Source organism: Ziziphus jujuba, chromosome 9, assembly GCF_031755915.1.
Source record: "Ziziphus jujuba cultivar Dongzao chromosome 9, ASM3175591v1".
In the NCBI taxonomy this organism is placed as follows: domain Eukaryota; kingdom Viridiplantae; phylum Streptophyta; class Magnoliopsida; order Rosales; family Rhamnaceae; genus Ziziphus; species Ziziphus jujuba.
The window spans coordinates 10,463,356-10,485,384 of NC_083387.1; the positions used below are offsets into that span (position 1 = coordinate 10,463,356).

At 32.3% G+C, this 22,029-nt stretch overlaps 4 protein-coding genes across 11 annotated transcripts; 2 read left to right on the plus strand and 2 right to left on the minus strand.

Moving 5' to 3' along the window:
* Positions 1–132: 132 nt before the first annotated feature.
* LOC107404439 (G-box-binding factor 1) lies at positions 133–4,696 on the minus strand. Of its 4 annotated transcripts, none has more exons than XM_025068653.3 (12): positions 4,597–4,696; positions 3,356–3,494; positions 3,219–3,266; positions 3,036–3,131; positions 2,825–2,905; positions 2,473–2,645; positions 2,279–2,330; positions 2,057–2,105; positions 1,832–1,980; positions 1,032–1,109; positions 668–793; positions 133–582 (listed from the first exon to the last, which is right to left on the minus strand). In XM_025068653.3, the coding sequence occupies exons 2-12, from the start codon at positions 3,458–3,460 to the stop codon at positions 445–447; spliced, it is 1,095 nt and encodes a 364-aa protein (XP_024924421.2). In that variant the 5' UTR covers positions 3,461–3,494; positions 4,597–4,696; the 3' UTR covers positions 133–444. The 4 variants fall into 4 exon arrangements, with proteins under 4 accessions (XP_024924421.2, XP_060676191.1, XP_060676192.1 ...); XM_060820208.1 differs by having other exon boundaries at positions 4,540–4,685; XM_060820209.1 differs by having other exon boundaries at positions 1,832–1,974; positions 4,473–4,666.
* A 3,998-nt stretch (positions 4,697–8,694) lies between these two features.
* Positions 8,695–13,274, plus strand: LOC107404575 (deSI-like protein At4g17486). Of its 2 annotated transcripts, XM_060820327.1 has the most exons (5): positions 8,695–9,095; positions 10,220–10,482; positions 10,667–10,922; positions 11,900–12,187; positions 12,697–13,274. In XM_060820327.1, exons 3-5 carry the CDS (start codon positions 10,709–10,711, stop codon positions 12,939–12,941), a joined length of 747 nt encoding a protein of 248 aa, XP_060676310.1. In that variant the 5' UTR covers positions 8,695–9,095; positions 10,220–10,482; positions 10,667–10,708; the 3' UTR covers positions 12,942–13,274. The 2 variants fall into 2 exon arrangements, with proteins under 2 accessions (XP_060676310.1, XP_015867020.1); XM_016011534.4 differs by lacking the exon at positions 10,220–10,482 and having other exon boundaries at positions 8,697–9,095.
* Positions 13,275–13,853: 579 nt separating this feature from the next.
* On the plus strand, positions 13,854–16,259 carry LOC107404573 (probable NAD(P)H dehydrogenase (quinone) FQR1-like 1). The gene is made up of 2 exons (XM_016011532.4): positions 13,854–14,802; positions 15,624–16,259. The coding sequence occupies exons 1-2, from the start codon at positions 14,249–14,251 to the stop codon at positions 15,853–15,855; spliced, it is 786 nt and encodes a 261-aa protein (XP_015867018.3). The 5' UTR covers positions 13,854–14,248; the 3' UTR covers positions 15,856–16,259.
* A 194-nt stretch (positions 16,260–16,453) lies between these two features.
* Positions 16,454–20,348, minus strand: LOC107404571 (NEDD8-conjugating enzyme Ubc12). Of its 4 annotated transcripts, none has more exons than XM_048480414.2 (6): positions 20,190–20,348; positions 18,422–18,535; positions 17,999–18,107; positions 17,244–17,322; positions 17,062–17,148; positions 16,454–16,948 (listed from the first exon to the last, which is right to left on the minus strand). In XM_048480414.2, the coding sequence occupies exons 2-6, from the start codon at positions 18,528–18,530 to the stop codon at positions 16,811–16,813; spliced, it is 522 nt and encodes a 173-aa protein (XP_048336371.1). In that variant the 5' UTR covers positions 18,531–18,535; positions 20,190–20,348; the 3' UTR covers positions 16,454–16,810. The 4 variants fall into 4 exon arrangements, with proteins under 4 accessions (XP_048336371.1, XP_015867013.1, XP_015867015.1 ...); XM_016011527.4 differs by having other exon boundaries at positions 17,032–17,148; XM_016011529.4 differs by lacking the exon at positions 20,190–20,348 and adding an exon at positions 20,011–20,105 and having other exon boundaries at positions 17,032–17,148.
* Positions 20,349–22,029: the final 1,681 nt, after the last annotated feature.

The following is a 22,029-nucleotide window of genomic DNA, read 5'->3' on the forward strand; positions in this document are numbered from 1 at the left end:
TTCTCTCTTTTTTTTTTTTTTTTTTTTTACCCCATTTATTGTATCAATGCTCTACATAACGAGTGCATCTAGCTTTTTAATTCATGAGTAGTAACTTTGGATAACTAGAACAGATGATCAAAGTTGGAGATATTATACAAATTTGCAAATTGGAAATGTTCTTAATCTGTCTGGTGAATTGAACGTATTTTACATCAGTGTACTAGACATGAATCTGTGCCTTCATGAGCTACAAAATTGACATGGTATTAATAGTTGAATTGTTAGACTCGAAAATTACCTTTATATGTACCCTACGTTTGATCATATGAAATTTGAGAAACCACAGAATTCTCTCATTTATTTAACTTTCTATGTTTTCAATTGCTATGTTTCTTCTAAGTGCTCAGAGGAATCAACACAAAACTAATTCTGTCAGAGGTAGCTTGTAGGTACAAACAATGATTATGCATCTTCATCCTCATCAGAAGTCTCATTTCCACTTTCATCGCTACTGCTTTCACCATCACCATTAACAGAACCAGGTTCTTCAGCTTTTAGATCCCCAACTGCATCTGGCCCATACATCTTTTCTAGTCCTTTCTGTTACATAGGCAAGTCAAATTTATGAATTCAGATATTTTCCCACGACCACAAAGCACATATCAGTAAGATTTAGATGGCTAACCATTATAGATTTATTTTCTTTTTTGAGTTTCCTACATTCCTTAGAAACCCTCATTATTCCAGCCCTAAGGTTGGAAGTCTCTTTTGCAAGATCCTCTGCCGTGCCTTGTAGTTTCCTACATTCTTCCTGGAAGTAATCCATGATCCATATCAAAAGACCAAAATCTAACCAAGTAACAGAAGGAAAAGAAGGAAAATTTCTAAGAAATTCCATCACTCAAGTTAGAAATCAAAGGTTAATCAGCCAAAGAGAAACAGTCCTTGCCAATTTTATAAAGTAAATAATGTCCAATTTGAATAGAATATTCTCTCTTCGCCAGGAAAGAAAACTTCCTGCAAAGTTTAACATGTTTTTTTTTTTTTACCTGTCTACGGCATCTTGATCTTTTAGCTGACTCCCTATTAGACTGCTTTCTCCTTTCTTTTCTCTGGTCATGCTCTTCCTGTCAAAGGAAGAAATGGATATCAGCAAAAGACCGAGTAGATATTATTCAATCATATTGGCATATGCAATCTGTTAGTCCTTGATTAAGGAAGCTACAGAAAGCAATTTATATCCACTTAAATTCATTCATGTCAGATAATTCACAATACTAGCACATAGATCAAGCAAAGAGGTGAGGGAAGAAGAATCTCTAGGTAAAAAGACTGTTAATATGAGGGATATAAATTTTCCTCCTATTCCTTTAAAAAAACCAATTTTGTCATTCTATAAATATGCACGATAGTTTTAACCATTCATCACTTATATCCTCTCTCTCCCTTCTTTTCCCTTTTTTTTTTCTATTTTTTTTTTTTTTTTTTTTCCTTTTTTGTACCATGGGTGGAGAACTAGATAGAGCACATCTTAATGGTCTATGTAATGTAAGGAAAATAATATGGAACAAAATGATGGTTTGATACATTAAGACTTAGAACCACTAAATCATTTTTGAAAAGTTGAATGTGATACACATTTTCAACTATGACAAACGTAAGTGTCTAATTGTAACTGCAATGTGCCACAAATTCTACACCCCACCGAAAGATGAAACACAAAACAACCGATGCCATATTAAGAACGGTGACAGATAGCTGCTCCCTAAATCTATTATACAGAAATGATTTCTCTCACAAGTATATCATTGCAGAAGCCACTAACAATTGGACACCAGATAGCTCTCACCTTTGCTAGGATTGTTTTTGTGCTAGACCAATTTGAGGCAATTCCCGTGTTCAACTTGGTCTGAACCATGTTTACTGCAGAATCCTGCAATCCGGAATCTGCATTTACATCATGGTACTGTAAAGTAGCATCCGTCTGTGCAACTGCTCCTGTTCAAAATCGTTACAAGTCATGTGCTAATCAAGTTCATATAATTAATGAAAAGCAGTGACCTTCAAGACTAACCATCTACAAGCCTCTGATTATATCTTTGCTTTTTAGCCGCAGAAAAATCCTGAGGCGAAGGTCCTCACTATATTAGCAAAGCAAGCAAGTCTAACCATGTAAAGTACATATATATCTATGAGATTACTACCACTTTTTAATAAGGATTTTTATGTAATCTGGTTAATACGGCAAATCGTCAAATCTTTTGGTTATTTATACAAAAATCAAAATAAAACTTACTCGATCGGTATTACAAGTCTCATCTGATAAGCCTTCAGTTCCAATTGGAGCACTGTTTTTAGAAAATTTGGCAAAAGCTTAGCAAAAAACGTAATAGATGTCTGCAAATAAAATATATGTACATGTTCTTTACACGCGCAAACAAATAGAAAAATTTAGCAAAGAAATTGCACTCATAAGAAAAAGGCCAACACCTTTGTAAAGCACCATCACCATCGTTTCTCAGAGGCAAAGTTCTGTTGCCACTTTCACCCAATCTATTCCCTGTAAGATACTCATTTTCTGAGCTTCTCTTGCATTTCCTCATTGATCCCAAGTCCTTTTCGCTGGGGTTTGCTTCTTTTTGTGGGACTGTGAAGACCGCACCCTGACCCATTATGCATCAATTATACAAAATATATGCATCGATCAATATAGTGTGAAGTAAGCTCGCTTATTGAACACAACAAAAGAACACAAGCAACTTCCTACTAATAGTTTAGCCACAAACAAAAATAAGTCACAATGACATTTGGATAAGACATAAAATAGAATGTACAGACGTACATTTGGATATGATGGCGGTTGGTTGTGACCATATTGGGCAGAATATTGAACTGGAGTTCCGTATAGTTGCATTATTTGATGCTGAAAATCAACAAAAGCATGATATTAAATAAGTTTTCTTTTTTCTTTATTTCTGGATTCTAAAGCAAAGCAAATCGCAAGAAAAATATACATATATATATATATATATATCAAATATGCAGAACCTCACCTGGTTTCCCACCATATAAGCAGGATAAAAACTTGGAGAAACAGAAGCTCTTGAAGTGAAAAAATGATGTGGAGTAGCCCCATAAGGATAAAATGCCTGTTAAAGAGGTTAAAATATAGTTCAAACTGTCTTTCACTATCCATTTATTATACAATCCTACAAAACTCATAAAAATGTCCTAACCTGGGCATGTGTTGGCCAATCAGACCGTGAAGGTGCTATTGGAACATTCTGCAACAAGCAACAATAAATGGGTAAAAAAGACAAGGACATGAAAGGGCTGCTTCTACAAGGGAGAAAATGAGGGAATGAGAGACTACCTGAGTTGAAACCAACTGTTCCAAAGAGTTTGCATTTACGTTGACTTCCCTATCCCCAATTAGCTGGAAAGGCTTAACAACTCCATTAGCTTCATTAGTCCCCATTGAGTCAGTACAATATATGAACTGAATGAACCACCTGTATTTCAATCAATAACAATGAAAAATTAAAAAATGAAAAAAATATTAAGCCAAAGTTGGCAAAGATATTAAAAAAAAATTAAGCCAAAGTTAGCATATATATTCATTTAAGAAGGCATGATGTACATAATTGCAGCTTACATTAAAACAAAATAACAAAATAGAGGCATAAGTCAGTTTTCCCACTAAAAACAACTTGTTTATTAAGTTCAAAAAACCCCTCTTTTTACTGTTTAATCTGGGTTGCAAAAATTTTATAGCATTAAGTCCTTCAAAAAACCAAATTTGGACAAACCCAAATCAGAATTCAAGAATGATAAAAACCTAAACCATCCAAATTATTGGATCTGAATTACAACAAAACAACAAAATAGATTTTCCCACTAAAAAAAATATTTTTTTTATTTTCAAAAAACCCCTCTTTTTCCTGTTTCATATTGGGGTTGCAAAAAAATTTATAGCATTAACCCCTTCAAAAAACCAAATTTGGACAAACCCAAATCAGAATTCAAGGATTATAAGAACCTAAATCCATCCAAATTATTGGATCTCAATTGATACTATGGCTGTTTCTGCAAATTGCTACCGTGAATCACACGCAAAATATAAAAGCTGCTTTAGAAAGCTTAGGCTTTTTGTTTTTTTTATTTTTTTTTTTATTTTATGTTTCTTCAGCAAATTCAATTTTTGAAGGTAAAAGTTTTCGATGTGCGCGTCATTGTGAAAGATAATCTCCCAAAAACAATGTCACTATCTTTACATTCCAACTCCAATGTAACATATATATATATATATATATATCCAACAAAAAAAAAAATATTCTGAAGGAAAGTCCGCAGAGATGATTTAAAAAAAAAAAAATTTGAAAACGGAAAAATAAAAGCAAAAATTTTTGCGAACAAACAAGCAAGAACATAGAGTACGGACATACATGGATTTCATAAAACCAAATTACATTAAAGATAAGAAAAACCACCTGAAAGTTTAAAAAAGTATTATGCAACTGAGAAACAGTAGGAAATCACTGGCCAAAAAAATCGAACCTGAAGAAAATTTGTGTGAGAGCGAGAGAGAGAGAGAGAGAGTTAGAAAAGACAAACTGATTTTGTGGCGCCAAAAGAAAGTCGAGGCGGCATAAAAAGATTTCTACTGCTACTGAGAGTAGGTTTTGGATTTATGGTGGATTTTTTCTACTTATACGGAGCGGTGAGATACGGTATCCAAACCCTTTTTTTCTTTTTCCTTTTTTCTTTTTTCTTTTTTCTACGGTTTGGATTTTTTTTTCCTGGGAAAATCTACGGCTTGGAAAATTGAGCATCTTTCATTTTCTTTTTCTTTTTTTTTAATTATTGACGTTGTCTATTTTTTTTTTTTTTTTGGCTTGAATGTTGGGGATATGTTTGTGCAACGAAGTATGGGGTCCACTTTTTGATTTTGTATTTTGTGGGGCCCAATGGAACCTAAGAACCGGCTGACTTGACTGGTGACTTGGTGAGAAGCGCGTTTCCAACAAGACATTGGAGCCACTTGTATTGTTATCATTTAACAATTATTCAATTGTTTTTCACAAAAAATAATAATATTTTTTTATATTAAAAAAAAAAAACAACTATGATAATAAACTGCATATGTAAAATAAATAAATAAATAAATATTATCATTTTCGTATTAAGTATTTTTTTTAAATATTATATTTTTTTTTTTCCTCTTCACTATTGGATTTTCAATTCCAAAAACATCAGGTAAAAGAAGTTCTTATTTTATTTTATTTTTTAAAAAAATATTTTGTGAATATTGTGACCAACAAACTAAGGGTGTCTGATAAGTGTGTTTTTGCTCACTTTTTTAATCTTCTATAAATTGATTATTTGTAAAAAATATTTATTTATGGTTATTTTGATTGGTGTTTGTGTATTTATGTAGATGAATTCTAAATTAAAATTAAGATTAATGTATATAGTTTTTAAAGTTTTTGAGATCACCTTGGAAAGAAATAAGATTTACCATGTCTAAACCAAGTCAAATATGTCATTCATTATTCAAGATTTTTAAAATTTTGATTTTTTTATGTCTCTTAATATCTAATTTCAACTTTCATTAACTTTGGTTAAAATGGAGCTTTAATGAAAGCATATGCAAGGTATGTGCTTTTAATGTAGAAATTTACAAATGCAAATCATGTAATCTCACTTAAAATAGACATGTGAAAATCATGTGCATGTCTAAGATCTTTTGATTTTGATTTAAAAATTGAATTAAACCACAAGCGCAGAATTTTGGAGATCCTTTTAGAAGGCTTTATTTAGGTGGCCTATATATATTAAGAAGGGGGCTTGGTAGAGGAGTGTGGAAAGGAGCCACTGTTGTAGATAACTTGGAGAAAAACCAGAAAGCAACATACACACTTTAGAGAGAGAGAGAGAGCTAAATCTAGAGAAATAAATTTTGGACTTGAAAGAATATTAAAGATAAGAGATTCTTCTACAAAATTCGTCTTCTTTTGAGTTTTTTTTATTTTTTATTATTCTCTAAATTGTATTTAGATATATATATTGCATTTTACATGGATTTAATGATAAATATATATTCTATTTTGGATTTAGTTTATATTTTGTATTGTACATGATTGTTAGAACTTTTATTTTGGATTATAATTTAATGGTGGGTTGATTATTGTTGTGCAATTCTACTCTTTTCTTATGTAATTCTTGGATTTAATTATAATATGCCTAACTAAATTGAAAATCAATTGTGTATTGTATAGATCTATGAATTTATTCTTTGGAAAAATGTTATTTAATTATTTTGTCATTAAGATTACACAACTCATGTTTTAATTAGAGTTGGAAAGCTTAATTAGCAAGTAGATAACCTAAAAAAAAAGAAATTAATACATGACTTTTTAAGTTAATTTAGGAATGAATTCTTAAATTTTCACTAATTATTCATAGATTTCAATTTTCTTATGGAAAGGAAGTTTGATATAATTAGAACCTTTTGTTAGAATTAAGCATAGAAATTCAATAGTAATCACCCAAGGTAAGTTCAATTATAGGAAGAATAAGAGGAAAATCGATACCCTAGAGCTTTAAATCGTAATATTTGTCATTTCCATTATTTGTATGTATTGTTTCTTTTGATTTCTCGTCCTACTATCTTAGATTAATTCTAATATTAGTTTCAATTTACGTTTGTGCTAGTTTTTAGTCAAATTTGATACCTAGATAAAATAAATTAATCAATAATTTTGGTATTTAACAAAGCTTCAAACACCAATATTCAAGAGAATGATACTCACTCATAACTTTATTATTTATTCAACATATTAGTTTTGATCTACGCTTGCACTAATTTTTATTAAAATTGGATGCCTAAATAAAAATAATTAATCAATAATTTTGATATTTAATAAAGTTTTGAATATTAATTTTTGAAGAAATGATACTCACCCATCACTTTATTACTTAGTAAAATTTTAAATATCAATTTTCGAAGGAATTAACGACACTCACTCATAACTTTATTACCCATGCAATCTAAAATCAAACTCAGGTCTCCTACATGATAGACAAGAATACTCACTAGTATACTATAACAATGATGTGTTTGTTTCACAAGTGTGTTTGTTTTTTTTTTTTTTTTCAAACAAACAGGTGTTTTTGTTTTTTTTTTTTTTTCCTCTTCACAATTGGATTTTAAATTCCAAAAATATCAGGTAAAAGAAGTTTCCAATTTTATTTTTTCAAATGAAATATTTTGTGAATATTGTGAAAAACAAACTAAGGGTCTTTTGTGTGTATTTTTCCCAACTCTATTTATGTCCAACTAATGATGGAATGTGTTTATCAAAAATAAATAAATAAATAAATAAATAAAAAAACTAGTGATATAATGTTATCTTTATCTAAAAGAGAAAATTTTATTTGCATTTCTTCAATTTTGTTATTATTTCACTTGAACCTCATATGTTTTGAAAAATTATTATTTACTTTTTTTTAGTTTTCTAAATTTATTTAAGTTGACTGCTCTATTAGTTTTTTTAATCCGTTTTTACTAATGATTTAATGTGTTTACCAAAAAGACAAAAAACCAGTGATGCAATTTTGTTTTTATCTAAAAGAGAAAATTTTATTTCCACTCCTTCAATTTTATTGCTATTTCACTTAAATCTCATATTTTTCAAACAAAAAATATTATTTACTTCCTTTTAGTTTTGTAAATTTATTAAAAGAAATTAATCTGTGAGTTTTGTTAGTTTTTACAAGTTAATTTTAACAAATAAAAGCCAAAGTTGTATTTTTATAATGTTATTTAATTATAAAATATCAAGTTAAATTTCTTTTTATTTTTTAATTAACATTAATTGACAAAAGCTGACAAATGAGCCTATTTTGGTAGACATAAAAAAAATTAAATGGAGGTTAATGATAATTTCAAAAGCAAAGGACCAAACTTATAAAATAATAAAATTGAAATGATATAAATGAAATTTATCTTATCTAAAAACATTAGCAACGTAATAAACTAGTTAGAAAATAAGGTAACTCAGACAAAAATGAAACCATAAATATATATGTACAAGATCCAATCTAATGAGAAAGAGAAAAAAACATAAAACCAAAAACATGTTATTTTTATTTATAGTTTCTAAAAGATTAAGAAATTTTATTATCTTATGATATATGATATAATTATAAATAATTAATTTTACATAATACATAATTAATAAAAGTGATAAGGAATGATATAGTGTAACCACTGTAGGCAGGCAAGTTTCTCTCCATAGAGACTGGTTTTGCTTACAGGGACAACTTTAAGTGGGTTTCTTGAATCCTAAATTCATGTAAAGGAAAGATTACCAAAACTCCCTAGAATCCCTAGTAAAACTTTGACCCATTGCTTTCATGCAATATGTTAGGCAGGTATATCCTTACTTTTGTAACATTCATACAGACATTATTTGGGAAAAAAAAGAAGAAAAAAAGGGGTCAAAACCGGTATTATAAGGTTAAAATATACACGTATTATTATGTATAGAACAAAATTTTGAATATATATATATATATATATATAAAGAAAAATGGCACACATACCTCCACAAAAAAAATAAAAATAAAATAAAATAATAATAATAATGAATTAGATCAGATTGAGATTATGGTCTATAGATATGATAAAAGGTAGGAAATAATGGAAAATGGAAGACTTGAAAAGAGGGAGGCAGTCAAAGAGAGTGGATAACATACAGACAGGATTTCTTTCATGGGTTTTTTTCAACTTTAGCCAGAATGCTAAATTTTATCATATTTCTTTTTTGTCATTTATTATATTCTCTTTTCTCTTTTTTTACACTTTCTTGGGGTTAATAAAAGCGACACTAGTTTCTGTGTTCAGAGCCAGCTTTCATCTTTGTCAGAAAACAGCAATAAACCACCCAACGTGTGGGTTTCAGAGGCACTACTACTGCTGCCCACACCTACACAAAACTCTCTCTACCTCCATTTTCAAAAGCTTTTCTCACTGTTCTGAAAAAATGTACACCTTGTGTCTTGGTTGATGCATTCTTTTCATTCGGTGATGGGTCTCTTTCTCTTAAGAGGTAAGTGGGTATTTCTTATTTCTCATTTTTGGTTGTTGGGTTTAGATTGTTTTTCTGAAGTTCTAGGCTTTTTGATTTGTTTCTGGATATTTGGATTTTTTGTTATTGTTTTTGGGTAACATCAGAAGCTACATTTCTCATTTTCCTTCTTTAGCTATATTTGGATTTTTTTTTTGTTATTATTTTTGGGTAAGATCAGAAGATACATTTCTCATTTTCCTTCTTTAGCTATTTTCTGGCTTTTTTTCTTTTTCTTTTTCTTTTTCTTTTTTGAGTTTCTCGTGAATCTGATCTCTTTCTTTATAAGTTTTTTTTATTTTTTTTATATTTTTTTTGTCTTTTCGATCGGGGGTTGGTCCTATTTTTTAGTAGATTTCTAACCTTTTTTTTTTTTTTTCATTTACAATCCACTTATTAGATTTTACAGTTAGCTAGAAATTTCCTAATATTTTCTGCGGCAGAATATTACGTTTTTGTTATTTCTTTACTTTTATAATTTAATGGTGCTGAAAACGAAATACTTGAAATTTGTTAGCCGGTTTGTGGGATAATAATCTGGTGGTGAGTGGTGAGGTATGAAAATTATGGAAATCTGATTCACGGGTTATTCTGTTTTTTGGAATGCATTAATCTCTTTAACTTATTTGACTATTGCAAAAGCGAAAATTGGAAAAGAAAAAAACTACAAAAAGACGAACAAAGATATAAGACAAAAAAACAAAAGTGAAAGCTCAAGCAATCTATAAAAGTTCTGAATTGACTGTTGACTCAGCATGCTAATTAATTGGTTTTTCTTTGGTAAATATAGAAAACTTGTAAACCTTTTATTTCAATTCTACAAAATGTAATGGATATATTCTTGGTAAATGACAACGTTTAAAGTTTTAGTTTCTAGTTTCAGGGCCATATCCTTTACTTTTATATCAAACTTTTAACATTTGCTTATTATCAATAAGAACAGCCCCTACATATGAAGCATAAGAGTTCACTCATGAGTAGCTTACAAATCAATGTGTCTGGGGTTATTTATCTCAGTGATAAATAACTATTTAAGGTTATTATTAATGGACTCATGACTACGCCTACCTACCCATGCTTATATTTAGAATGCTTTATTTTGCCAGGGTCCTAAGCTGAGTCTGACACGGTGTGCGATATGTGATCAATCTACTTAGAAGTCAGTTGAACTCTTTTCGGCCCATTTAATTTTACAACTCAGTTAGCTTTACTAAATAAGCTCCCGTTTACATTCATTTAACTCCAAAAGTAGAGTAAATGTAGGTTTTGAAGAATCACCAAATTACTCGGTTCAAGAAAGACATGGAGTGTTACTTGGTGATCATGGTCCTTATATTTCAAGGGTGAAGAAGAAGTTCCCTATGAGATCGTATGCCACTGATTTGTTGCTTTTAAAAAATGCTAGAAAGACCAATCATGATATTTATGATGTAAAACCATTATTCTGCTGATATGTTATTTGTCTATGTAGAAATATAGCCAAATCAGGTCTCCATTTTTTACTAAGAATTAAAATGGTTTCTCCTAACTGTTTCTTAATTTCTGTCTAGCAGGTCGAAACTAGACATTCACTGATTCCTGGTTTCACCTTCAGCATGAAATCAGGATCACAGAATGGCTGGCATTCTATTGTGCCTCTTTGTTTGAAAAGAAGCAAATCATCCACCTATTTTTGCATGTTTCCAAAAGTGAAGGCAGCAGGCTATAGTCCAGGCAGTGCACCTGTCTATTTAAATGTGTATGACTTGACATCTGCCAATGGATATGTTTGTTGGGCTGGTGTTGGTATCTTTCACTCCGGGGTTGAAGGTTAGTGTCGCTGTTCTGTCTGTATTTCTTGATAAGGAACATCAGATTATGGTTGTTACTTTGGGAAGACTAGTTATGGTCATCTGAGATTATGAGTAGATAATGAGTATGTTTTCATTAGTTTCCACTCAAAATATGTGACCTCGTAAATTGTTGATACTAAAAGCATTGGCCAATAATAGATTTTGAAACCAACTTTACTGACAAAATAAAATTTTCTTTTCTGGTTATGCATGCAAAAAAAGTTCATGTAAAGTTACAGATAGAGCAAAAGACGGGGGTATGGTGCATGCAGCATGGTCAGTATTGTATCTTTCTCTGCAAAAATGCACAATTCGGTGAAAATCAGATATTTGAGTTAATGCTTGAATGTGGGTGTATGACTGACATGTTTGAAAGATAATGGAACAAGTTTGATAGGTGTGATAGATATGTCCCAACAACCAATTCTTTGTGTTACAATGACAACTGAGAAGAAAATTTCAACTCAGCTTGATTTCTGAGGCTTGACTTGAATTCAATATGAATCATGGCTCAGCATCTCTGCTTCACCTCGATCCTGCATCAATTTGCCTGTTAAATTGACCAACGTTGCTCACCGCCTCTAGTCATCCATTGTTGCCATCTGCTCCTCCTTAGTATACTGTCTTACCTTTTATGTGTGTCAATCCTTTTTCTAGCGGCTAAACCATTTAATTACTTTTTCTATATTGGTTTCACTATGCCAACATTCTCCATTTCCCCCTTTTTTTTATTACATGTTACTGCACTCTAGCCTTGATCCTTAGTAAGAAATTATCATCTCTAGTTTTCCTCCCCTCCTTCCATTCTCAAGAACAAATTTTGAAGCTTCCCCACCTTGCATTTATGTAGGCTTATAAATATATTGATATGCATACGTGCGCATCAATTTGGATACATCTCCTTTTTTAAAAAGTTAATGGAATAATTTTTTATATCCTTTTGTATGCTTACAGTTTATGGTGTGGAATATGCCTTTGGAGCACATGACTATGCGTCAAGTGGTGTCTTTGAGGTTGATCCTCGGCAATGCCCTGGCTTCAAGTTTAGGAAGTCAATTTTCATGGGTACAACATGCCTGGATCCTTTCCAGATTAGAGAGTTCATGGAGCGCCAATCTGCAAACTACAATGGTGATACATATCACTTGATTGTTAAAAACTGCAATCATTTCTGTGAGGATATATGTTACAAGTTGACTGGGAACCCAATACCAAAATGGGTAAATCGCCTTGCAAATATAGGTATATGCTATATTTTCTTTATTGCACACTGTGTTTCTATAGTTATGACTTGTATTGTTTGTGTTTGGACACTTACATGTCCAAATGCATCTCATATAAATTTACCATGGTTGGTGACTGAACCTAAAAAGTGTATTGCTTAGTTTTGTGTAATGCATTATTTCCCATGTGCTTCTGCCACATCTATAGTACACTTCTTGAGTAAAAGTTCCCTTTCTCCATTTTGTGTTTGATATTGATAGTATCTTTTCCCAAGCCAAACTATGAATCTCATCCTTTGTATGTTTTAGGTCACCATGAATAGATTCTACTATGATCAGTTCCAAAAAGCAAATGCCATAAAGAAGCACATGGTGCCTCCATTTTCTGGAAATGTTAGAACTGGATGTTGAAGAACATACTCTTTCCTACTACGTCACTCAGTGCCTGAATTTTAATCGTCTTTGTACAAATAATGTTTAGGCAATACTGAATCATTTTTTGCTAATCTTTTTCTATTTCCCTTTTAGGCTCATTGTGCAACTGCTTACTCCCCCAGACCCTCAAGGCTACCACGGTTCGACATGACCCCAATTTCCAAGGATACGAAAATGAAAAGAAGAGGCTAAGAAGTGCCTTCAATTGCTTGTCATCAATCTCAATGCCTCAAAGGGAAGTATCAATGTCGTCATTGTTTCTGCATTCTCATTATAAAGGTTGCTTACCACCATGGGAGTTGAGAAGGTCTAGAAATCGCTCGCTGAAGGAAGGGTAAGAGTTTTCTCATTTCTTTCGTCACTTTCTTATTCCTGACAAGAACCAACCATCTTCCACAGCATTGAGTGACTGCGGCTTTAGGAGGGTAAACTATGTGCTGTTGTTCTGATCAAAGTGTAAAAAACGTGGGGATTCATCTTCTATTCAGTCATGCTAACAAAGTGTTTGTGAAGTTTGCTTATTGTCTATGTAAGATTGTAGTGTGAATCTTTGGTGTTAGAGCTACTAAGATGCAGTCATAGGACTGCAACATGTTATGAGAGCAACACAAATAGATGGGACAAATTGTTTTTTTGGAAGTATATTAAGTTGTTCAAGTTCTATTTACGCACTTTGACAGAGACCTATTTCTCAGCTACAAAAGAACAACTTTTAATATAAACGGTTATATCACATTATACAACGGTGAATAGTCACACGGAACAAAAAGCACATGGTCTGTACTCTTGTGCAATACCAAAATAAAACAAGTGTTTTGTGACCATGAATGATTCATTGAACCGTAATGGTTGTATATAAGCTTTTTAAACTTAGGTTTACAGAATATTGTGCTTAAAACCATCAAAAGGAAGTATAAAATCTCCGAAGTACAAAGTGCGAGGATCTAGTTCCGTGTAGTGGTCCAATTCACATACCTTCTTCTATTACTACTCTCTTGACATTTCCTTCATCTCTGAAAAACCTCAAAGACATCCATAAAAAATATAAAAAAATAAATAAAATAAATAAATGTTACTACTTTTGCCATAATTTCTTATTTTTATTATTTTCAATAATTTTTTATGGACCCATTGGGCTCCAGATAGTTACAGCTTTGAATTGAACTTAAAACTGGATATTGATGACCCAAAACCCGGATTGGTAACACCATGACTTTCTCACTGTCCTTTGAGCCTCTTTTTGCTTTTTCTTTTTTCTTTTTTTCCCTTCCCGACAAGTCTTTGCAGTCAAACAGTATATTCTTCCGTATACAATATACAGTGCCAGCGCACACGCAGAGCAATGTGTCAGGCAATTTCAGTGCTGAACAAGTCCCTCAGCCAGTCAGTCCTGAGTCTGACAAACCCACATCATCTCCCAAAAGTCAAACTCTTTCATGTTTTATTTTTCCCAAAATCTTTAAAAACAATCATTTAATTTTTATTTTTTTTTAAGCAAATCAATGCACCATCCTCACCAATCCCCAAATCACTTCCAATTCCATATTTTTTTATCATAACCGAGAAATCTATTTTTCAGAATAATTTATATTTTTAAGATAAGAGGTTCAAATACTCTGTGTTTTTTTTTTTTTGAATTTTCTTGATGGGTAAAGGAGGTGGGTGCGTGCCGAGCAAGAAAAAGGAACCCATAACCGATCACGATCAAGATCCTCAAAACCCAGAAAGGAATCGTCCTGTTTCCGATCAGAATCGAACTGGGAACGCAGAGACGACGAACCCGGTTCAAGACGGACATGTTCATGAACAAGTTAGGAAGCAGAGGATTTTCATAGTGTTCTACTCAATGTACGGTCATGTGGAGCTTCTGGCAAGGAGGATGAAGAAAGGGGTCGATTCCATTGATGGGGTTGAAGGGTTTCTGTACAGGGTTCCGGAGACGCTGACCAAGGAGGTTCTGGATCAGATGAGGGTGCCGCCGGAGAAGGAAGATGCGGTGCCGTTGATATCGGCCGATAAATTGGTGGAGGCGGATGGGTTGCTCTTCGGGTTTCCCACTAGGTACGGTTGCATGGCGGCGCAGATGAAGGCGTTTTTCGATTCGACGGGGCAGTTATGGAGGGAACAGAGACTCGCTGGAGTTCCTGCCGGATTCTTTGTGAGTACCGGCACGCAAGGCGGCGGGCAAGAAACCACCGCGTAAGTCACTCATCTCTCTCTCTCTCTCTCTCTCTCTCTCTCTCTCTCTCCCGCTCTGGTTCTGAGTTCCGAGTTTGAGTTTAATTTTTTAGTCTAAGAATTTCAAAATCTTTGGTGAATATTCTTCTTTTTTTGTAAAGCTGTACATTTATAATTTCTTGCAGAGATTTTATTATAGTATCATTTCTGTTTTTAGCTGTATAAATAATACATTCCAATAAAAAGTTTAATATATATATATATATATTTATATAATATTGTAAAAAATGCATAAGATCTGGAGTAGTAATTAGATAATGTGGTTTGAGTAAATGGGTTGTTGTTTTGCTTTGTGATTCATAAATTGGGTTATTGATATTTGAATTGTTTATATCTATAACCACTCAAGCAAGTGACAAAAGAGGGTTTGGGCATCATCAAAATGACATATCATCAATTTTTTTTTTTACAATCATTTTATTGGATTCCATTATAAAGGTTCTCTGCTTAGAGAGCTGATAAAGCAAATACCTGCATACATACATACATATGTTTAAAGATAATGTCTGAACATATGTATGTATGTATGCGTTAAATCCATGAACATGATGACATCTTACTACACCTATCTAAAAGCTTTTCTTCAGTGCTGCAGAATTTTAAGCATGTGTGCTGTTGTTCATGGATATATGTCGGACCTAATTATATTAAAATTTCCCATTGTAAAATCAAAGATTTATTATGTATAAAAAAGTAGATATATATTTTAACGATGATTCCTCGTATCATATGATCCAACGTTTCATGTTATAAACAATGTGTGCATATTTTTTGAGATGCAGTTGGACAGCTATCACTCAGTTAGCGCACCATGGAATGGTTTATGTTCCTATAGGTTACACGTTCGGTGCTGGGATGTTCAAAATGGATTCCATTAGAGGAGGTTCTCCATATGGTGCTGGAGTTTTTTCTGGCGATGGCACAAGAGAACCTACTGAAGTAGAACTGGCTCTTGCAGAGCATCAAGGCAAATACATGGCCGCCATAGTCAAGAAGTTTGTTAAACCTCGTTAGCGTGTCCCCGGGCCAATGCCACGTTTGTATTTGTAAATTCATTCTTGCAGGTCACAATATGATTTGTTGATGTTCATTATGTTCTATGAAGGTTTTCGAAATTCAGGTTTTCGAATAGATTTTTGATAGCCGCAGAGTACATCCTTTTTCAAGCCTGAGTACATCTACTTACAATTTTTAGTGGTTTAAGTGGTTTTGTTTTTGTTTTTTGTTTCTAATTTTTGTCTTCATCCTTCTTCCCAGTTGTTTTTGTTGTATATGGTGTGAAATTTTTCTGTCCAATTGTAGCAATATCATGATAGTTTGCGGGTCTTGTTCATTTGTACACATATTTACAATGTTTCTTACCGTACAAGTTGATTTTTTGACGGTGGATATAATATTTGATTATATTAGCTTACTGATATTTTACATCTGCAGTTTTTGTTTGTTAATGGCCTTGGAATTGGAAGTAATCATTTATCATTTGTTACTGTTATATGCTCAACTCAAAGGCTTTGAGCAACGAATATTTTTTCACTTCAATTTTCCAAACCTTTTATATTCCAGTGTTAATGACGCATGAGGTCCTAAAAAGGTACGGAATGTTGCAAAAAGGTGGAAAAGTGAATGAAGTAAATACAAGCTGTAGAACAACTTTACAAGCACAAGTCACCCTGACAAAGTAGTAATAAACATGTTCTCCCCTGAAATGATGAAAGAGATAAGTACATAAACTAAAGTTTGAAGTTCAGCAATCCCCCAACGATCCCACATCAGATAAAAATATGTCTCCAGTAATTATCACAAACATGGCCTAAGGTATACCAGCATACAGATGCCATCCAGACGGTAGGGCCTTGCTTGATTCCGAAGAATTCACGGATAGCACACTGGAAAGCAACCTTGTGCACAAAAGGTACAGGCCTTGAACCCCTCAGATGAATTTGGCGCTAAAACAACACACAAACAGCTGTTACATGCATCTCGGAAAGAAAGTCTGCCCAACATACCCACCAGCCATTGCCCTCCTGACATTGGATTCGAAAAGCTTTGGGTTATCCCTTAAGATGGCGGCTGCATCATGATTGAGGGGGTCTTCATAATTGGGTTGCTGCATAAAAACAAAACAATTTTGTAATTAAACAAAATATAACAAAATTCTGATGGCCGTGTTGTAAAAATGATATGCAATACCGTGAAGAGGTGAAACAATCCATATATTACAGTGTTTATGTTCAAAACAGGCTTCCAATCTTCTCTTAGAATGTTGAGACAGACATTTCCTTCCAAATCTATATTTGGATGGTAAACCTGCAAGTTGGCCAAAAAAAATTAATGCTACTAGGACACATAAGTTAAGCAAACTATTAAGTAAGGGCGCATCACGAACAGATATGCACTGTTACCTTCGTCTTGCACTTAACCTTTGGTGCCTCATGAGGGTAGATGGAAGGAACTTGGAATGAGAATAAAAATGTACCACCTCTGTTATAAAGATACCACACTAAGCGCTAATGTAATCACAAATTTAAACAACTAAAAGAAAAGAAAAACCCAGAGATGGATTTTATATGCTAAGTTACCATCAGTCCGAGTTGCATTTTACAAGTGTAGCACAATAAATAAATTAAACAAGAAACTAAGAAAATTAGGCCACAATATCAAGTTAAATTATAAGTATTCAAAAATTTTAAGACGACCAAACTCTATATCATCTCAAATTACCATCAAACTAACACAAACCCATTGACAAAAAAACAAAAACTAACACAGACCCACAATGACGAGCAAAAGTTGGGGAAGTAGTGTTTATGCAGACTGAAAGCAACCTGTAGAACTCAACTTTCTAATCCTTCAAAACCTAAACCATTTTTATAGAGCATATATGCATTGCGGAAGACATAAAAGAGTTGCTTTCCATGCCATGCTATTTCATTTTTGCACACATTGGTCAACCCACCTCCCAAAAAGCACACAATAAGTTTTCAGAATTACCCAACTTACTCCAAATGATGACAATATTATAAGTTAAGATGCATAATTTTATAGCAATAGCCAATAGGACAATGTGTGGAAAAATGGATTCACATTCTCAAAAGAATTTTGCATATTAACATCGTCTAACCAAATCACATAAAATATAGTGGAAGAGGTAACTTACAAATAGTAGCCTTCATCAGGTCGAATAGTAACCTCAAAGTTCATCAAGTCATCCTTGCCATTAGGAAATGATATAATACAAGTTTTTGGTAGGTTCAGCTCACTGATATCTACAAGATGGAAAAGGTAGCCAATTAACATATAGGCCTATATATAAACGGATACATCTCATGCATAAAAGTAGGTTGCGAAAATTAAGACAACCATGTTTTCTTAGCTTGTCAAGAAGAGATTCACATAAAGTAATATTTTCTTAGCTTGTCAAGAAGAGATTCACAGAAAGTAATAATAATATCTGCAAGCATAAATGTATTGCTCACTCTAGTCCACAATCGAATGATGTGCAGGCAAAATATGAACAAATCCTCAAAACAGCTATTTCAGATACCATGGAAGAAGCCACATAAATCATAACATGGCATACCTTTGTGAAGGCGTAATTCTCCAGCACTTTGCTTCTTGGCAGGTGTCTTTCCATTGGCATTTTCTGCAAGTTCCTTTTGCTTTTCCTTCACTTTGAATAGCTTAATCATTTTTCCTAGCACAAAATAAATAAATCAGGATAAAGGCATGCAACCATATCCATATCCAAGAAAAAGCCAATAAGGCAGACTCTGTCCTAAATGCATATGGAAATGAATCAAATTCAAATTCAAAAAGGATCTTAACATGATCTAAACAACTTTTACAACTCATTTCAAACCTAGAAAGCCGCAATAGACACAATTTAAAACTATCCATTGTAAATTCACCAATAAGGAGAGAATGTCATTTCTAATTATACAGCTAACCACAAAACATGTAAAGTTGCTAATAAGTTTTCATCAAAACAATAGAAAAATTTTGTCCAGACAAAGCAAGTCTCATTTTTCCTTAAACATTATAAAAAAATTGGCTTTGGTTAAGATAACTCTTGTCCAAGAAATTCATGTTGGATTAGACCCATACAAGTTTAATCTAAAGTACTCTTTGTGCGCATTTGATATGGAATCAACTTATAGCAGACAAGCAGAATAGAAATAATGATAATGCACTGTTGTATTAAGAATAATTTCACGTGTCAATAACGAGTGACCAGATTACCAAAATCTTCCAACTATTATCGGATCGAAAGGGATATAAAACAAAGCTAAAATCTGCAACAGAGAAGTAATCGAAGAAAAAATTGACTTAAAAGAAGCCACAAATTCTAGAAATACTTGAAACCACAAGTAGGCAAACCACACTCTGTTTTGCGATTTCACGGATTATGCACACAAATGACAGCAATAAAACCACTGAAGTTAACAGTTTTGACCTCAAACTGCAACTTTTGAAGTAAAAGCACAGTATTGCTCCTAGAAAGCTTCCATCCAATTGCAAATGAAACAAGTGGAAGCCAAGCAAACAAATTTGTTCCTCTATCGATTTTGTCAAAAACTATTATGTTATCTACTTCTTGACTTGAATACATCCTCAAGATATGACTGCAACAACTTTGGATATCCTTAAGGTTCTCAACCCTCATTCAACAGCTCATAAGGTTGAATTGACAGGTTTCAGAAAACTTGTATTCCACACAAAAACATGCCTACCCATTGAAGTAAACACATAATGTATGGCATTCTCACGAAAGCTAGCCACAGATAAGCACTTACAGACCATAGACTACAAAATCATCAGAAGTAAAACTGCTACAGTGATACTTTCATGGGTCATGGCCTAATCTCAATGTCATCTTATAAGAACAAAACAATATTTCTGCGATAAATTGGCCCCTCCTCAAGTAGAATTATAAACTTTTCACAACCCCAAAACCCACAACGCAACAGAATGTATATAACTTTACTAGTAAGAAGTAGCTAAAGTTCCATAAACAAGCAAAATCAGCACCTTAAAAGCTCCGGGAAAAAAAAAAAAAATTTGATAATAATACTAATAATAAAATAACCCCCAAAGAGAAAAAAAATTTCGACTTAACCAACAGCAAAGAGCTCCTTAGGAACTGAAAATTGCGATTATCAAGAGATATACATGATCAAAGCCCTCAAAAACCCACTGAGCAAAAAATAAAAATAAAACCCTCCATCTTTTAGCCTTCACCTATACATACAATACACACAAACCCAAATACATATATTACACATATAATATACCTATACTATATATCCATATATATATATATATATATATAGGCGCGTGTGTGAAAAAACCTGAATCGGGAAATCAGTTAAAGCTCGTAAAACCCAATTTGAGATTAAGAGCTTTATGATCGCGTCTGTGAAATCCTAGAGCGTAGACAGAGAAACCCAAGAAAGAGAGATCGATGGCTAAGAAGGAATCTGAAAGCGAGTGATTAATCTATTTGTTTAAATACGCGAAAGCGGAGGCTGTCGCTTTTATTTTATAATAATATAATTATTTATTTATTTAATTATTAATTAATTAAATTAAAATTAAATTAATTAAATTTTCCCTCTGTAAACGCTAATTCGTCGCGCTCTCTTCTTGCGTCAGTTATCGTCATCCTCTACCTTGGCCCTAATTTGGTTTCACTCCCTTTCGAACAAGAAACCGGGCTCTGGCTTATGTACGACACACTGGAATTGCAATTTGAATATTCACCCAATAGTTTTGCGCCACGTAATATTATTGCAAATACTTAGCACGTGTTTACTGGAGAGAGTATTGTCATTCGCAGCAAATTTGGCTCCAACCACAGGATTGGACACCCCCCTGAAACCCCAGTGACCACGGTGCAGTAGTGAGCTGGCGTACTTTCTTGCATCTTTCTGAGTTCATTGTTTTTTTCTATTAAATAATTAATTAAGATAATTTTTAATTTTCAATTATTTGATGGCATAATTTTGTGCCCAAAAAAAAAAAAAAAATTTTTTTCGTAGAGAAGTCATATAATTTTCCCCTTTTGTTTTTTTAAAAATAATATTTGCTTATTTGTCAAAAAATTATAATTTTGTTTGATTCAAGCAATCATAACCATAATTTCATAAATATTCAACCAACAACACAATTTCATTTAAAAAAAAAAAAGTACTTTTCAATTACATACAATAAATATTGGAAAATAAATTATAATAAAGCGTTGAATTGTAATTTTTTGTTTTGCTGAAAGAATTATAATTTTTTTTTTATTTCTTATGTTTTTAAAGTTGAATGTTGTTATAGATATCAAGTTTTTTTTTTTTTTTTTTTAAATGGCACATTGATATATCATTACATTTACACTTTATAAACAAGATGCCATCATTATTTTATTTGGTTTACATTGAGTTCTATTTATTTTTTTAAAATTTACTTATTTTTCTTCACAACAGAGTTTAGCTATTTTTATTTAATTTGTATTTTGTTTATCAACTAATAAAATAATAATATATTATTTTATCATTAAAATTATTTATGTTCAACTTCACATACGCAAGAATATAAACATTGTGACTAGATTATTTGAGAAATCGATAAAAAAAATGTGTGTCGATAGTACTGTTATTTTAACATTCATGAATCCAAATTAAGAGTTCTTAAAAAATTGAATACTTATTTTAAAGTTCAATTATTACATAAACAACTTCTAATTATTTATGCAAAAGTATTCAAATTGATTCTTAAAGCAATCAAAAAAGAAAGAAAATCAAAATGATTATAACAATTTCATTACGCAATTCATATAGGGTGCTATATAGTCTATAACTATTAATATTAATAGGTATTTATTAGTTTTTGTTGGATTAGAAATCAAAGATTCGAATTTGAATTATTATTGGAAAAAACAATGAGTACAAGGCTAATTAGTCAACCTAAAAAAATATTTTAAACTATTATTATTATTATTATATATATATATATACTTTTTGGTGAATATAATTATTAGTAAATTTGTAAAGTGGAAAGAAACAAAAGCGAATAGAAGAGGATAAGAGGAGGGATGAGATGTTGATGGAGAAAGGACGTACTTATCTGGTGTTTTTCACTGTTCCATACCATGCTTGGCATGTGAGGGATATCTCCTCTCTCCTTCTTTCTGATTTTGATTTT

Excerpts from the sequence above, each read along its gene's own strand:
- LOC107404573 (XM_016011532.4), top strand. The coding sequence starts at position 14,249 with ATGGGTAAAGGAGGTGGGTGCGTGCCGAGCAAGAAAAAGGAACCCATA. Across the intron at positions 14,803-15,623 it reads GGCGGGCAAGAAACCACCGC|TTGGACAGCTATCACTCAGT; the intron begins GTAAGTCACTCA and ends TTTGAGATGCAG.
- LOC107404571 (XM_016011527.4), bottom strand. The coding sequence starts at position 18,530 with ATGATTAAGCTATTCAAAGTGAAGGAAAAGCAAAAGGAACTTGCAGAA. Across the intron at positions 18,108-18,421 it reads AGAATTACGCCTTCACAAAG|ATATCAGTGAGCTGAACCTA; the intron begins GTATGCCATGTT and ends TCCATCTTGTAG. Across the intron at positions 16,949-17,031 it reads GATTGTTTCACCTCTTCACG|CAACCCAATTATGAAGACCC; the intron begins GTATTGCATATC and ends GTTTTTATGCAG.
- LOC107404575 (XM_060820327.1), top strand. The coding sequence starts at position 10,709 with ATGAAATCAGGATCACAGAATGGCTGGCATTCTATTGTGCCTCTTTGT. Across the intron at positions 10,923-11,899 it reads CTTTCACTCCGGGGTTGAAG|TTTATGGTGTGGAATATGCC; the intron begins GTTAGTGTCGCT and ends GTATGCTTACAG. Across the intron at positions 12,188-12,696 it reads AAATCGCCTTGCAAATATAG|GCTCATTGTGCAACTGCTTA; the intron begins GTATATGCTATA and ends TTTCCCTTTTAG.
- LOC107404439 (XM_025068653.3), bottom strand. The coding sequence starts at position 3,460 with ATGGGGACTAATGAAGCTAATGGAGTTGTTAAGCCTTTCCAGCTAATT. Across the intron at positions 3,267-3,355 it reads AACAGTTGGTTTCAACTCAG|AATGTTCCAATAGCACCTTC; the intron begins GTAGTCTCTCAT and ends TGCTTGTTGCAG. Across the intron at positions 2,331-2,472 it reads GGTGATGGTGCTTTACAAAG|TGCTCCAATTGGAACTGAAG; the intron begins GTGTTGGCCTTT and ends TTCTAAAAACAG.